This window comes from Camelus dromedarius, chromosome 6 (genome assembly GCF_036321535.1).
Source record: "Camelus dromedarius isolate mCamDro1 chromosome 6, mCamDro1.pat, whole genome shotgun sequence".
Classification (NCBI taxonomy): domain Eukaryota; kingdom Metazoa; phylum Chordata; class Mammalia; order Artiodactyla; family Camelidae; genus Camelus; species Camelus dromedarius.
This window is the reverse complement of record NC_087441.1, coordinates 4,563,655-4,577,064: the sequence shown is the minus strand read 5'-3', so window position 1 is coordinate 4,577,064 and position 13,410 is coordinate 4,563,655. Positions and strand designations below refer to the sequence as shown.

The 13,410-nt window shown below is 34.5% G+C and overlaps 1 protein-coding gene across 6 annotated transcripts in view; it reads left to right on the top strand.

The window, feature by feature from the left end:
* QKI (QKI, KH domain containing RNA binding) overlaps positions 1-13,410 on the top strand; it is a 142,789-nt gene that overhangs the window by 86,871 nt on the left and 42,508 nt on the right. For all 6 annotated transcript variants that reach the window (XR_010381195.1, XM_064486488.1, XM_064486486.1 and 3 more), the window contains exon 4: positions 11,586-11,729. Coding sequence is in view for 5 of the 6 variants with exons in the window: in XM_064486488.1 (XP_064342558.1) it covers positions 11,586-11,729 (144 nt within the window). In the remaining variant the exon portion in view is untranslated. The remainder of the gene's footprint in view (positions 1-11,585; positions 11,730-13,410) is intronic.

Below are 13,410 nucleotides of genomic sequence, written 5' to 3'. Positions count from 1 at the left end.
AATTGCTGATCAATTCTTAATCAATTTAACTTATTTTTATTAATTAATTATTTTTTTTTAAACTGCAGCTTTGATTTTTAGGCTTTGTAGTTGAAAAACTGGGACTTCCCTCATAGTTGGTTATGTTAACATAGTAATAGAAAGTCCTGCAGTGGAATTAAGGGAAATATCTTAGCTGGAAAGCCATCTTTTAAGAAGAATAGGAAGAGGGTAGGGATAGGTACTATGAGGTAGTCACTGTCAAACATCCTTTCTTTCATTTAATCCTTGCAACCCTGTAACCTTTACAAATAAGGAATTAAAATTTCATGACATTTATTTTTATCATGTAACCTAGAACTCACTCAGGCTTAGCGTACACTTTCATAGCACAGCAAACTTTGGTGTCTGCACTCATCTCAGTTGCAATTAAATAGTTACTGTGTTACTACTTATTTCATGTCTGTCTTCCTTGCTAGCCTATAAGCTCTTCAAGGGCTTGCATGTTTGTCCAGTTACCTGTCATAAATCTTGTTCACTAGCAAAGTACCTTCTGTGGAGTAGAAAAACTCAGTAAATACTGAGTAAATAAATGAATATTTGAAGGAGTTACTCAGGGTTATTGAGGTAAGGCTGAAATAAGGCTAGCATTCGAGTTTGTTTTCTTTCCCCACTATGTCATGTACCCTGCCTACTTTTGGGAGATAAGAAAAACTTAATTCCAGATATTTCTGCAGTGCTTAATATATGCGAAACATTTTGCCAGATATGTTAGGGGAAATGGTTTCTAATATATCTGGACAATAGTTAGCATGTGTTGAGTAAAGAAAATACATAATGATTTTTAAAAAGCCTGTTACGAATTTAATAATGCTTTTTTAAATGAATTTGTATTGTGTTCATTATGGTAGTATGCATGTATGTTGAGAAACTAGAAACATCATTTCATTTAGAGAATATGTGCACATATAAAATAAGACAGATATACAAATATTGAAGAGAAACTGGGGAAAATATCAAAAAAAGAAGTACATTCCAGATCTGTGTAGTGTAGAACAGAAAAATATTGAGCTACTGGTTATATACTAAACTCTTAGGCATTTTAAAATTGTGAGTAATTAAAAAAATGAAAAAGAACTCTTTTGTTCTCTGGAGGTTATAACTGTGTACTAGATGCAGAAGACTGTAATACAGTATTAGGTATTATGAAGCCATAAAATTCTATGGAAGGAAGCAAAGTGGGAGAGATGAATTCTGATAAGAGGGGGTGAGTTGGGGAAATACTATGGAAGAAGTAGTATTTGAATTTACCCTTCAATTTCATTAATGTTTTATAAGTCCTTTTTTTACTACTTTTTTAGTCTGTTTTGTATAGAACTCATGGAATAATCATGGTTCATTCCTCTTTCTGGGAAACTGTATTCATCCTCTATGTGTTGTTTCAAATCTAAACCTTATATGGAAGGCAGTTCAATGCTTTGATCAGCTGAGCTCTCCTCCAGTCTACAACCCCAGAGATTACAGGTGGATCTTTATTACACTTCTTTCTCCTAAAAGTTACATTTTAAAATAATTTTGTATTTTATTAAATATGTTTAACATTTTTATTGACTAAGTTAATAAAAAAAAATTTTCTTATGCTAGTACTTTTTATCCCTAAAATACTTTCCAGTTTTTTTCTAAATTATAACTTCTTGTCATGTTTTATTTGCTATTGTTCAATCATCCCTTCTCTATATTCCTACTTGTGTCATTTCCTTTAAGCATCTGTCACTGATTTTAGATAGCAGCCTGTTTAATCCATGGTAACATCAGTTGTGAGATGATAGCTGCTCTAGCTGCTCTTCTCCGTGGTGTACAGGTAGAGCACATTTGCCACTTACCTCTGTTTTACAGATGAGGACACTGAGGTTCAGATATTTTGCCTGAGATTAAGCTAGTAAGTGATTAGTAAGTGTAGTATCACAAATTCCTTAGCATATTATCAAATGACTGTTAAAAACACTTTAATTATTTTTAAACTATTGTTAAACTAATACTCTAAAAATACTGTTCTTTGTTTTGAATGTCTGGTAGAATTTACTTTCTGAATAAATTCCATCAGAAAAAAAGCAGCTTTGTTAACAGTCAGCCATGTGCTGCTGCTCTTTTACTGTTTCCTTCGAACTGTCATACGCAGACCTGGTGATGCTCTTTGCTTGAGGCAGCAAGTTACCCTGTAGGTGGATTTGTCAAAACAATTACCTTGTTCCTCATTCTAGTTTTGAGTGAAATAATTGTAATCTTTTGGGCTTTTTGTTTTTTAAATATTACATTGAATCTTTCTTGTCTTCTTGCTTAGTACACTGTTAGTTGTAAAGTCTAAAGACTTTAAAAGCAGAAGTCTATAATATGAAGTCAGTTTAGCTGAGTGACATTGGAGAAGTCAGGTTTCTGCCCATTAATTTGTCTCATTTTCAAATGAGAAATAAGTGTTACAATAATACCTACTTCTAAGGTTTAAAAAGGATTAACTTTATGTATATAAAATGCTGAGTGTAAAGCCCTGTATAGGCTATTTTTTGTTAATAATATTAGCTGTGACTTCATTTTTGTATCTTATGCTGTGCTGTAGTAAATATTGAATAGTTATGGGGCACTTATTGTGGGCAGTAATAAGAGATAGGAATTGAGCCTGATTCCAGACTTCTTGGAGCTTTTTAGATAGTAATATAGATCAGATTTATGTCAAAAAAAATGATAAAATGGGGATATAGGAAACATTCCATCTCAGAGGACCTGGAAAATTTTTCATTGAGATGGTTTTTGAAATTGGAGTTTTGATGATTTGAGAAAGAAAATGAATATGAGTGGAAATGTTAGCCTTTTTTTTAATCTTCTTTCCTTGTACTGTCAACAAGTAAATATTTCAATGTAATATTTTTAAACATCACATTTTAAAACAGATGATTGTTTTTCTATGCCTTTAATAATCTTTTTTATATCTGCTAGATCCTGTACAAAGCTTCACATAATGGGCAGTGAAAGGCTTCTGTTAATGCTGTGAGGAAGCACTTCATGCTTCCATGGGCAGAAACTACTTCTACATGAGTGATTGTTAGCAAAGGAAACTCAGCTCAAAGTTTCCAAAAAAATTTCCTGCCAGTTCTTTATTTATATTCTCAATCTCTATTTTAATTAAACTTTTACCAGCCATTGATCTTTAAACTTTCTGAGAAATAAAATTAGAAATCACTTGATCATTCTTCTCCTTTCATGGGAAACTTTGCGTATATTTAGTTCAACCTCTGGCCTTAATTGTAACATCATCAGGATCATATTTAGCTTCCCAAATAGTCATGTTCAGAGTTGCTTTTGCGTACTGTAAGCAGCGCTCCGATCTAGTGAAAGTTTACTGATTTTGGTCATGATTGGGACAGACCAGTACTACTTGGCCATAACTGGTGATTGATACAAAAGTTTAGTTTTGACACACAGTAATTGCAATTAAGTTAGTGGAATTAATTTATGAAAATGGAAATGAGGACTTATGTGGCAGTCTTCTAGTGTTGTATTTGTAAGAGCTAGATGTTTCTTATGAAGAAAAGGTATTGAGAATTGTCCTTTTGTTTTTTGACTTGGAAAATATTTGACGTAAAACCATAAAACTTCTTTGAATTTAACAAATTTTCATTATGCTTAATTTAATAAGTATTTCTTGAATGCCTGCTGCCTATAAAGACATTCCTAGTTGACGATGATTTCAAACAAACTGAATATAAAAGTATTCTTATCTTTATATATTATTAGAAAATAACTTGCTTTGTAAACATGATTGTTACTGGACTCAAGCTCAAGGTAAAATTTTTTTGAAGTCAACATTATAACTAGATTCAGTCAATGAGCAATTAAATTATGTGTTATCTACTTTATGTCCTATTTCTTAATGAATATTGCCTAAACTAATTTAAGATTCTACGTACAACTGGAGGAACTTACGTGTTAGGCTTTATTACTTGGCTTAAAATGTATGTATTCATAGGTGTGTTATTGGAATCTTGGTTTGCTTAAATATATAGCACTTCAGAATTCCTTTCTAGAAGGTTTTGGCACGTGAACTTTCACATAAAGAGCACAGCAGGGGGAGAAGTCTTGTGCTCATTTGCCTGACTTCAAATGCATAATTAAAAGACTCTGTCAGCAGGGACTGGGGCAGTCGGTGTGTTCTGTTGCTTCATGTTATAGAATTGCTTTGTTGTTCAAATAGATCCTGTAATTAGAGCATAATTTTAAACCTCAGAGTCGGTGACTTGTTGAAGTTTTTTTTGTTTTTAATCAGAAACAAAAACAGTTTTGCAAGTTTTGGAAATTTTTTTTAGTTAATATTTTTACATCACTATATACAGCAAATGAAACGGACAGTGTTTTATTAAAAAGTAATGGTTAGAATATATTTCAGGACAATGATTTTAATTAGCCCTAACTTAATAATGTTGGGCTTATGTGTAAGAAATCATTTTTACCAGGTGCTTCCTCTGCTAGCTGTTGATACTGTTCTTCGTGTGACTTAATTAGTATTTTATTGACGAAGAAAGAGCACTTGAGTTGGAATTAGGGGGGAAAATCAAAAACAAATTTACCAAATAGTCATAATTAATCGGTTTCTTTGTGTGCATCCAAAGTCCCTACCAGCTCTAAAATTCTGTGGGAACAATATATGCCTAAAGTTCCATGCAAAAAATAAAAAAAATTTTAAGGTATAATAGTAAAGTAGAAAAAATTCTAAAGATTCAAGACTTCAGTGTTGTGTTTCTGACTCTTTCACTGATTTATGATACTATTTTCAGAAAATTTACCTAATTTTAAGGCTCTTGTGTAGGTGACGTCATGTGCTGGGGAATTAGTTGTCAAGAGTACAGGCTCTAACTTGCTGCCTGGTAGACCTGCCTGGGCAGCTGTGTCTGCTTTAACCTCCTCATTTCCATGCTGGTTAAGAATAATAGTACAGAGTCGCATGCCTGTTAGGAAGCTTGAGCGAGGTGATGTATTTGTATTGCTTAGCACGGTACACGGCAAGCTTTAAGTGTTTAATAAAAGCTTAGGTGCTGTTGTTAACATCACCATTTTCATTTCTGAATTTATCATCCATCACCTGAGAGACTAAGAGCTAATTGGAATTTGTTATTTCTCTATAGTACATTTGTCAAGAATATAAACCGTAATAAAGTATCATTGGTAATTTGTCTTCTGCTTCAGAATCAGGTATGAATGATATTATAGAGTTGTTTTATATGCTACTGAACTTTACTATATAAATAAAGCTATATTGCATTTCCTTGAATGCTCTCTTTGTCATTTCTTCCTCCCTTAAATTAAAAAAGCCAAGATCAGCAGTTTTGAGCTTGGAACTTATTTTTATGTATACAGAGCAATTATTTATATATAATTTGTCTTTGCTGTCATTGTGCTTTGTTTTATTAACTTTAGTCTTACAGTTCTAGAAAGATTGACCTTTATGTTACTCCATTTTTCTGATACATTGAAACAAGGCAGTATTGAGGTGATAGAGTAAAGGGGACGCGCTGGCTTTTGTGGGGTACGAAAATTAGACTTCATGAGCGTCATCCTAGAAAATCTGAGATCACTGACTGGAAGAGAAATGAGAGGGCAAGACTAAAAGACAGGGGTAAAGATTTTCAAATGTAGCTTAACTGGGGGTCAAAAAGAAGCAGGCCCAGAAACAGTGATAAATGGTCAAGGGAAACTTACCTGGAGGCTTATATAAGGAGAGGCAGTATAATGAAGACAGCAGAGGGCTATGGGGACGGCTGTGGTAGGTACATCACCGTATGATTTGGTATTTGATTTTAGTGATACTTCCCAGTAATAAAAAGCTCCGTTGTTCAATTCAGTTAACCTAATAGCTAGATTAAAACAATGCACAGATAGTAAATTACAGAAGGATACTTAGAGCAAAAGATAAATAAAAGTAAATATTAAAGCATTCTGGACATAGGTGATAAATTGCATAAACTTGTGGGTATCAGTATCCATGTTTGTGAATAGACCAATTTATTTACTATATGGAGTGAATATAAGCAAGAAATGGCACCTGGAATTAGCGTGGATTAAAGTGCATGTGTGAACTTACAGCAGCCTCTGTCAAGGCACGAGGAAGCTTATAATTGCATTTCAGAGATTTTCTATAAAACCGGTGGTCCTTGCCCTAAAGTTTTAAAAATCCGCATTTACTCAGGAAACTCATTCAGGATCAATAATAGCTGAGACATAATTATGGACATGTTTGAGAAGGAAGATAATAAGTTTGGACATGGGGAGTTGAGAGTGCTTTGGAGACACTGACATTCACATGTCAAGTTGGCAGTTGCATTTGGAGGTCTAGAAATAAGCCGGAAGGACTGTGCTGGAAATGTAAATTTGGGAACACGTGGATGCAGATAACCACATTCTTGGGTATTGCTGAAGATTTGGTGGCACATAAATGAAATGACATTGCTTTGGATGACTATAAAACAGAAATTATAATAATTTGTAAAAATGAGCTATTTTTTCCACATCAGTTTCTCAGCTGTCTATTCCTGAAATACTATTTGAAATGTAACTGTAAAAAGAAGCTAATGTGTTATCAACCACTGTTTCTGAAAGACACAGATACAGCACATATGGTATTACTCCATATTACCATCACTCTGTTTTGTCATTGCTCTTCTCTGCTTCATTTAAACCTTTTCTTTGTTCCAAATTATTTATTAAGTGAGAAATTTGGGGAGTAGATTCTTTCTGCAGGTATTTTGGGATATAGAAGTAGGCACCCTATAATGTTACTCTTTCTTGTTTATGGCTGAAAGAGAACCTTTGTGGATATGAATTGACTTCTCGGTAGCGTTTGCCAATTCCAGATTGCCCTTATTACTGTGTAAGAAACAGAGAGTACAGGGAGAAATTTTATTTGTACTGAATAATTACTGTGCTCAAAACTCATTGTTGAAGGAATTTATTTAACCGTAACTTTTCCTGAGTTAGAGCGGACTACAATTTTGTAAATGTGGCTTCTGGGTGGAATGATCTTAAAACCTTTTTTGAAATGAAGTTTAATATGCTCATAGATTAAAAAATATGTCATTCTGTAAAGCCTGGTATAGAAAACATCCTCTTCTCTGCTGTCTAACAACCACCACCACCCACAGTCACTTCCTTCTTGTTAAGAGATTCTTCTAGTATTTATTCTCTGTTGCTACATTTGTGCTTACCTTGCCACTGCTTGATTTTTTTTGTTTTCATCTCACCTTTTCGTTGTGGTGAGAAGCTCTTATTCTTTAGTTTTGTTTTAAAAGTTTATATTATATTGATGATTTTTCTCCCTTCTGCTTTTTCTTTTTTCTGAGTGAGACATCTGTCATTCAGTTTCTGGACCTCTTGGACTAGTTGTCTAGTTTTTATACCTTCTCCATCATTTTCCACCTCTGTCTTTCCTACTACTTGGAGGGAGAATTCCTCCAATTTTTACCTTCAAATCCGTGTATCAGGTTTTTTGTTTCTAGCAGCATAGTTAAGTTTCAAGAGTTCATTTTATGTTTTGAATTCTTTTATTAATAAGCAGTTTTTACTTGTTTCAAGGATGCAGTATCTTCTCTTAACTCTCTCCTAACTCTCTGAGGATTTTTGAGTTTTTCTTCTCCCTACTCAGTGTTAACTTCCATCAGGTTGTTTTCTGTTGTTGGGCTGGTCAGACTCCCCAGAGAAAGCTCTTATAATCTCTTGCCCGTAGTGTGTGGGCTGGCTGTCCTCATTCTGGGCGTAGACTGAGGGAAAAGGCTCAGCCTTCAGTGTATAAATGGTCCCGTCAGCTGCCCCTCAAAACGTAGTCCTAGCAAGTAAAACTCTTTAGGAATAGATTTCTAGTCCTTTGTTAGAAATTAGGGAGTGCTGGAGTCAGCTGTTGGGGGACAGATGTGGAGATGCAGCTGTTCCTTAATGAGAATGTAGCCAGTCTTCCAGTTCCCCTACCCTTAACTTAACTTCCTCTGCTGCCAGATAGCGCCTCGGCCTTCGTGGAGGCTCTCCGGTATAAACTGGTTTCTTCTTGCCTGGGGTCAGCTGAGTCCCTGACTACTTAGCCATCTGCTTTCTAGTTTCTAAGTTGTTTCCTTTTCCATTTTCTTCCTTTATGAGTTAGTTTGTACATTTTAAACTCTACAGTGTTGTAGAAGAATTTTAGGAAAGAGTAAAAGTACACGATCAGATTAGTTTCACCATCTTTGTAAGTTTTTGTTCTTTCAAATGTTTTTAAAACCATAAGCAAAACTGTTCTAGAGCAAATGTTAGGACAAGTGTAAGGTTTTTTTTTAATTTTTGTATTTTTAACTGGCACTTAAGTTGATGGATTTATTAGGTGTATACATTTGCCAAAGTGTTTTACAGCTCAAAAATGTATTTCTTCAATAAAGCATAATTCAAATTATATTGCAACTTTATTCTTTGTTCCTGTCATGCTAATATCTCTTTGTTTTTAAATCCTCTGGCTTTTGTCTTCCCCGTGTATAAAAATTTCTGTGGCAGGTCACTTAGGATTTTAGTTTTTCATTCTTAGGCCTTTCTAAAATATTTTGGATTATAAATGTCCTTAAGTTGTCCTTGTGTTAGTATCTGTATGCATTCATGTCACACACACATATGGACACATGCTTTTAGTGTCTTTGTCTACTAATTATAACATCTGTGCCAATTCTAGGTTGGTTTGATTGATTTTTCTTCTTTCTTATATTTTATTTTCCTGATCAGATGCTAGATAGTGTGAGTTTTACCTTGTTGGATGGATACTTGATATTCCTATAGTTATTCTTGGGTTTCATTCTGGGACATAGTTAAGCTGGAAACAGTTTGATCTTTTTAGGTCTTGTTCTGAAATTATTTAGGCCATACCGAAACAATGCTCAGACTAGGTTTAATTATTTCCCACTACTGAGGCAAGACCTTGTGTACTTGACCCAGTGTCTTCTGGTCTGACTCTGTGTGAGAACCCCACACTTTTACCTTTTACCTTGAATCCTTTGGCTGGTTCTTTCTCTGATCTCTGGTGTTTCCTGTCACATATGCACTGATCAGTGTTTAGTTGAATAATGGAGTCGACTTTGTGCGTGTCTCCAGAGTTCTCTTGTGCAGCTCTTTCCAGTACTCTTTTTGGTGAACTCTAACTGCTTTGGTCTCCTTGGACACTAAGCTTAGTCTTTTCTCAACCCAGAGAGGCAGTCTGGTACCCTCCCCAGGGCTGCGGCCTAGAGATTTCTCAAGGCAGGGAGCCAGGGCAGCAGTGGGGCTTACCACGTTGATTTCCCATCCCTTAGCCTCACTGTCCTATCACCTGAGGTCCAGGGGCTTGAGGGCTGTTGTTTCTAGTGTTTGGGCAATTTTTTGGTTGTTTCAGGTGTGAGAGTGAATCTCGTTCATGTTACTTTGTCTTGATGGAAAGCAGAAGTCCCTTATTTGTATGGATGTAGCAACACTTTTGGATTCATTTAAAAAAAAATAACAGGGAACTTTTAGATCTGTCTATAAAAAATTGACAATTAAAAATACAGATTTTAGTAAGAAAATATTTTCAACATTTTTGACTTAAAAATCTGGAATTTAAAATTGGTTTTTATTGCCATAGTAGAAGTACATGTACACATTTTATATTTCACACACAAATAACCCTGAGGTTCCCAGTTTCTTGACTCCTTAAGTCTCCTAGTTGTTCATGATGTCCCCCTAGATGAAAAGAAATACTTAATAGTTTTTCTTATTATTAAATGATTATTTCCAAACAACTTAATCAGTTTATTAAAACAACTTAAATTTTTTTTAAAAATCTTTTAATTTTATTTCTAAGTAGCCATGTTATTTATTAGTGAACTTGTGTTTCTCTTGAGTACTGTTCAGCTTCTCAAACTTAGGAATCAAATTGGCCACTGCTACTCTCTTTTCCTGTTTCACATTGATTTTTGCATGGACTTAGCTTTTTACTACAGCAACCACTGAAAACCTGGCATTGCAAAGATATGATATCATTGAAAGGAATGTAGCATGATCTAACATTGAAGTCAAATATTTTGAGCTAGAAGTTTGCATGGTGTCTGACAGACATCGACTATTGCTGTTTCCCTTGAAATTTCAAATACCCCGTGGTCCCCCTATGAGCACACTGTTGTATCTCTGAGTTCACTCCTTAGGAACATGTAGATATGTACATGGCCTACCATAGGTGGATGTGTTGTTTCATTTCTCATTTGCTCTCAGAACGTTTGGATGCATTTTCACACTAGTGATATTAACAGAAAATAAAGGCAGAAGCTTATACTTAATTTGAGAACTTATTTCTATCCTTGTTGACCAAGTTCCATAGAATTTTTCCTGGCACGACCTCTGCAAACGTGTGTTGTAGTAGAAAGCTGTTTTATTATGCCAGTTTTATTGATTTATACCAGTTTTACTTTCTTTTATTGCAATCTTGCTATTTAGTTAAGTAGAGATCTTTTAAAGATGAAAGTTCAACAACACATTGTTTATCATTTGTATTTTGGTATGTATGGTATCTTACACTGAACCATATGCATGTATTTATACCATTTTTATATTGTTTATAGAGTTATATTCTTATTTTTTAATCTTTAAAATTTCACATTTATAAAATATTTATAAATATATGTATATATTATCTCTAACGTTTAAAGCAAGAAGCAATTCTGAAATTATTATATCTTAGGTGAAAGGGAGGTATGGCTAACTCTACTTCTAAACCTCCCTGTAGCTTGACAGTGTTTTCAGCGTGAGGATCACTAGGTGATCTGAAGATGTGAAGGAACTGAAACATAGATGTTCTCTATTAAACTAGTATGTATGAGCTGATGTGATTTAAAGAGTGACCTTACAGTTCACTGGTTCTAAACTGAGGCCTGATAGAAATACAGTTAAGACTGTCCTTTCATTTATTTCTTGTGATTATTATTATAACGAAATGGTTCCATAATTACTACTTGAAATACTTAAGGCAAGTGACATTTGTCTTACACAATAATGTCAGTTTGCAAAATGCTTTTTCTAATCTTGATTTCGGCTAGGATTATTAAAAGTAGTTGTAACGGAAATGGAAAGATCTCAGAATTTGAGAATGAAAATGCTGATTCAGTTCCTAAATTGGCAAGTTATTAGCTGTGTGACCTTGACAAATGACTTGCTTAAATTACCTTGATAACCTTCCGTTTGCTCAAGTAATATATGGAAATAGTAATATGCTCTTCATGATAATCTAAGGATAACACTTGTACATAACTGTCTTAGTACGTGAGAGCACTGCAGGAGTTGTGATTGCTTTGCTCAACCTTGTCTTCTTAGCATCTGGCTCCTGCTTACTACAGAGTAGGTGCTCAACAAGAACTTGTTGACTCAGCCGTCAGTGTCCAGCAGTCTCACAGGCTTTTTGTCTGGAAAAGAATTTAAAAGGTTTATAATGTCATAGCGAAACAGTGCAAGCATAGCTTACATAATTGGCAGAAGGGTATTACTTTGAAAGATATACTCTCTCTGAGAAGAAAAATTTGTGATAGTATGCTTTATAAATTTTTTAGGAGGAGCAAAATCGAGGCAAGCCTAATTGGGAGCATCTCAATGAAGATTTACATGTACTGATCACTGTGGAAGACGCTCAAAACAGAGCAGAGATCAAACTGAAGAGAGCCGTTGAGGAAGTGAAGAAATTACTGGTACCTGCAGTAAGTAATAATTTCCAAATCTTAGATTTGGGCCTGACACTTTTTTCAATTTAATTTTAAGTTATAATGTTTATGTTAATAAATAATAGGTTGTTATTTGTTAGCAATTTTATTTAAGCAGAAAACATAAAAATAATTTATAAGTCATTTACTATAGAAAAATAGACAAACATAAAAGTTGCTCCGATCCTCAAATGGGACAGCTTGCTTATTTTTTATGAAGGAAGTGTTGTGAGGGGAGCAAACTCAGCGGCCTACTGTTCAGAAGTATTATTGCCTTTGTGTCACTGTGTTACAGGGTAAGAATGTAGGTACATCATGAGATAATGAAAGCTCTTTTGTGGAGCAGTTTCTCATTGCAAATAATTAATGAGTTTACAGAAGTCTGTACAAGTTAATATTTATATTGAGTAAGCTATATTAGTGGGAGCACATTATTTGCTATCGACATTCATATTTAGGTGTTCAGGTAAGAGATGAAAAAGAATTTTGGAGGCTGACATCTCATAAGAGAGGACCCCTGGTACCTAATGCTCTCGTCCCGCTTCCATTCTCTTTTCTCTCCCCTCTTAAACCTGCCCTCCATTTTGTCTTGTCTTCATTTTTACAGACATTTTAGTAGCTTTTAGAAATGATGATTGAATTATTACCAGAGTATTATCTTTTTGAATGAAAAATAAATTACTGTTGATCCTTGAACAACTCAGAGGTTGATCCACATTCAACTTATAGACGGCCCTCAGTATCTGTGATTCCTCTACATTCAAGGATTCCACCGACGACAGACCAAGTAGTTTTGTAGTATTTGCTATTGAAAAATATTCATGTATATATGGGCCTGCGTGGTTCAAACCCACATTGTCCAAGGGCCAACTGTATTGGCTTTTAAGTTATTATTAAAGTATTTTTATATTAGTAAAAAATAAATGGAAATATGGACCCTAACTTGCTATTGAAATAACTAGGAATATTGTTAAGTATTCTAACAAAAATTTATTGACATTTACATAAATGAGTATGGCATCTGCTGTTTTTTATTCCCCAGATAGTCTGTTCTGCAAATAAACATTTATCATTTACTTGACAAAATTAGCCCTTTGGAAGAAAAGAATTTTATGTAAATTCTGTTTGATATAGGTATAAACAAACAGGTTAAATATAAGCTGAAATCTATACGCACTGTGAAACCATGTAATCTTCCTCCTTTTTGATTTTCTTTACCCTAATTCAAGCCGCAGTAATTTCAGAGCCCCCAGCTGGTGTCTGTACTTGTAGTCTTGGGCACCTCAAACTGCTCTTTGCATTACAGTCTAGTCATACTTTTCCCAGCTTAAAAACCTTTTAGTGGTCCCTCTTACTCTGAGAAAGGAATACAGAATTCCTTAACATGGCCTTGCAAGTTTCTTCATGATTTGCCGTGGCTTATCTTTCAGGCTTCATTTTTCCCTGTCCCCCATACCTAAAGTACATACACATGTAGACACACATTCCATACCATACTTCCATTGAGTCATTCTGTATTTATTTGAATTTCCTCAATCTTCTCACCTCTGGGCTTTTATAATTCATTCAAGAAATGCTTATTACATACTTTTCCTATGTCAGCTGTTGAAAATACAGAGAATAAATAAAGCTGAGCAACAGAGTGCTTCCATCATGAAGCTTACCTTCTGGTTGAGGG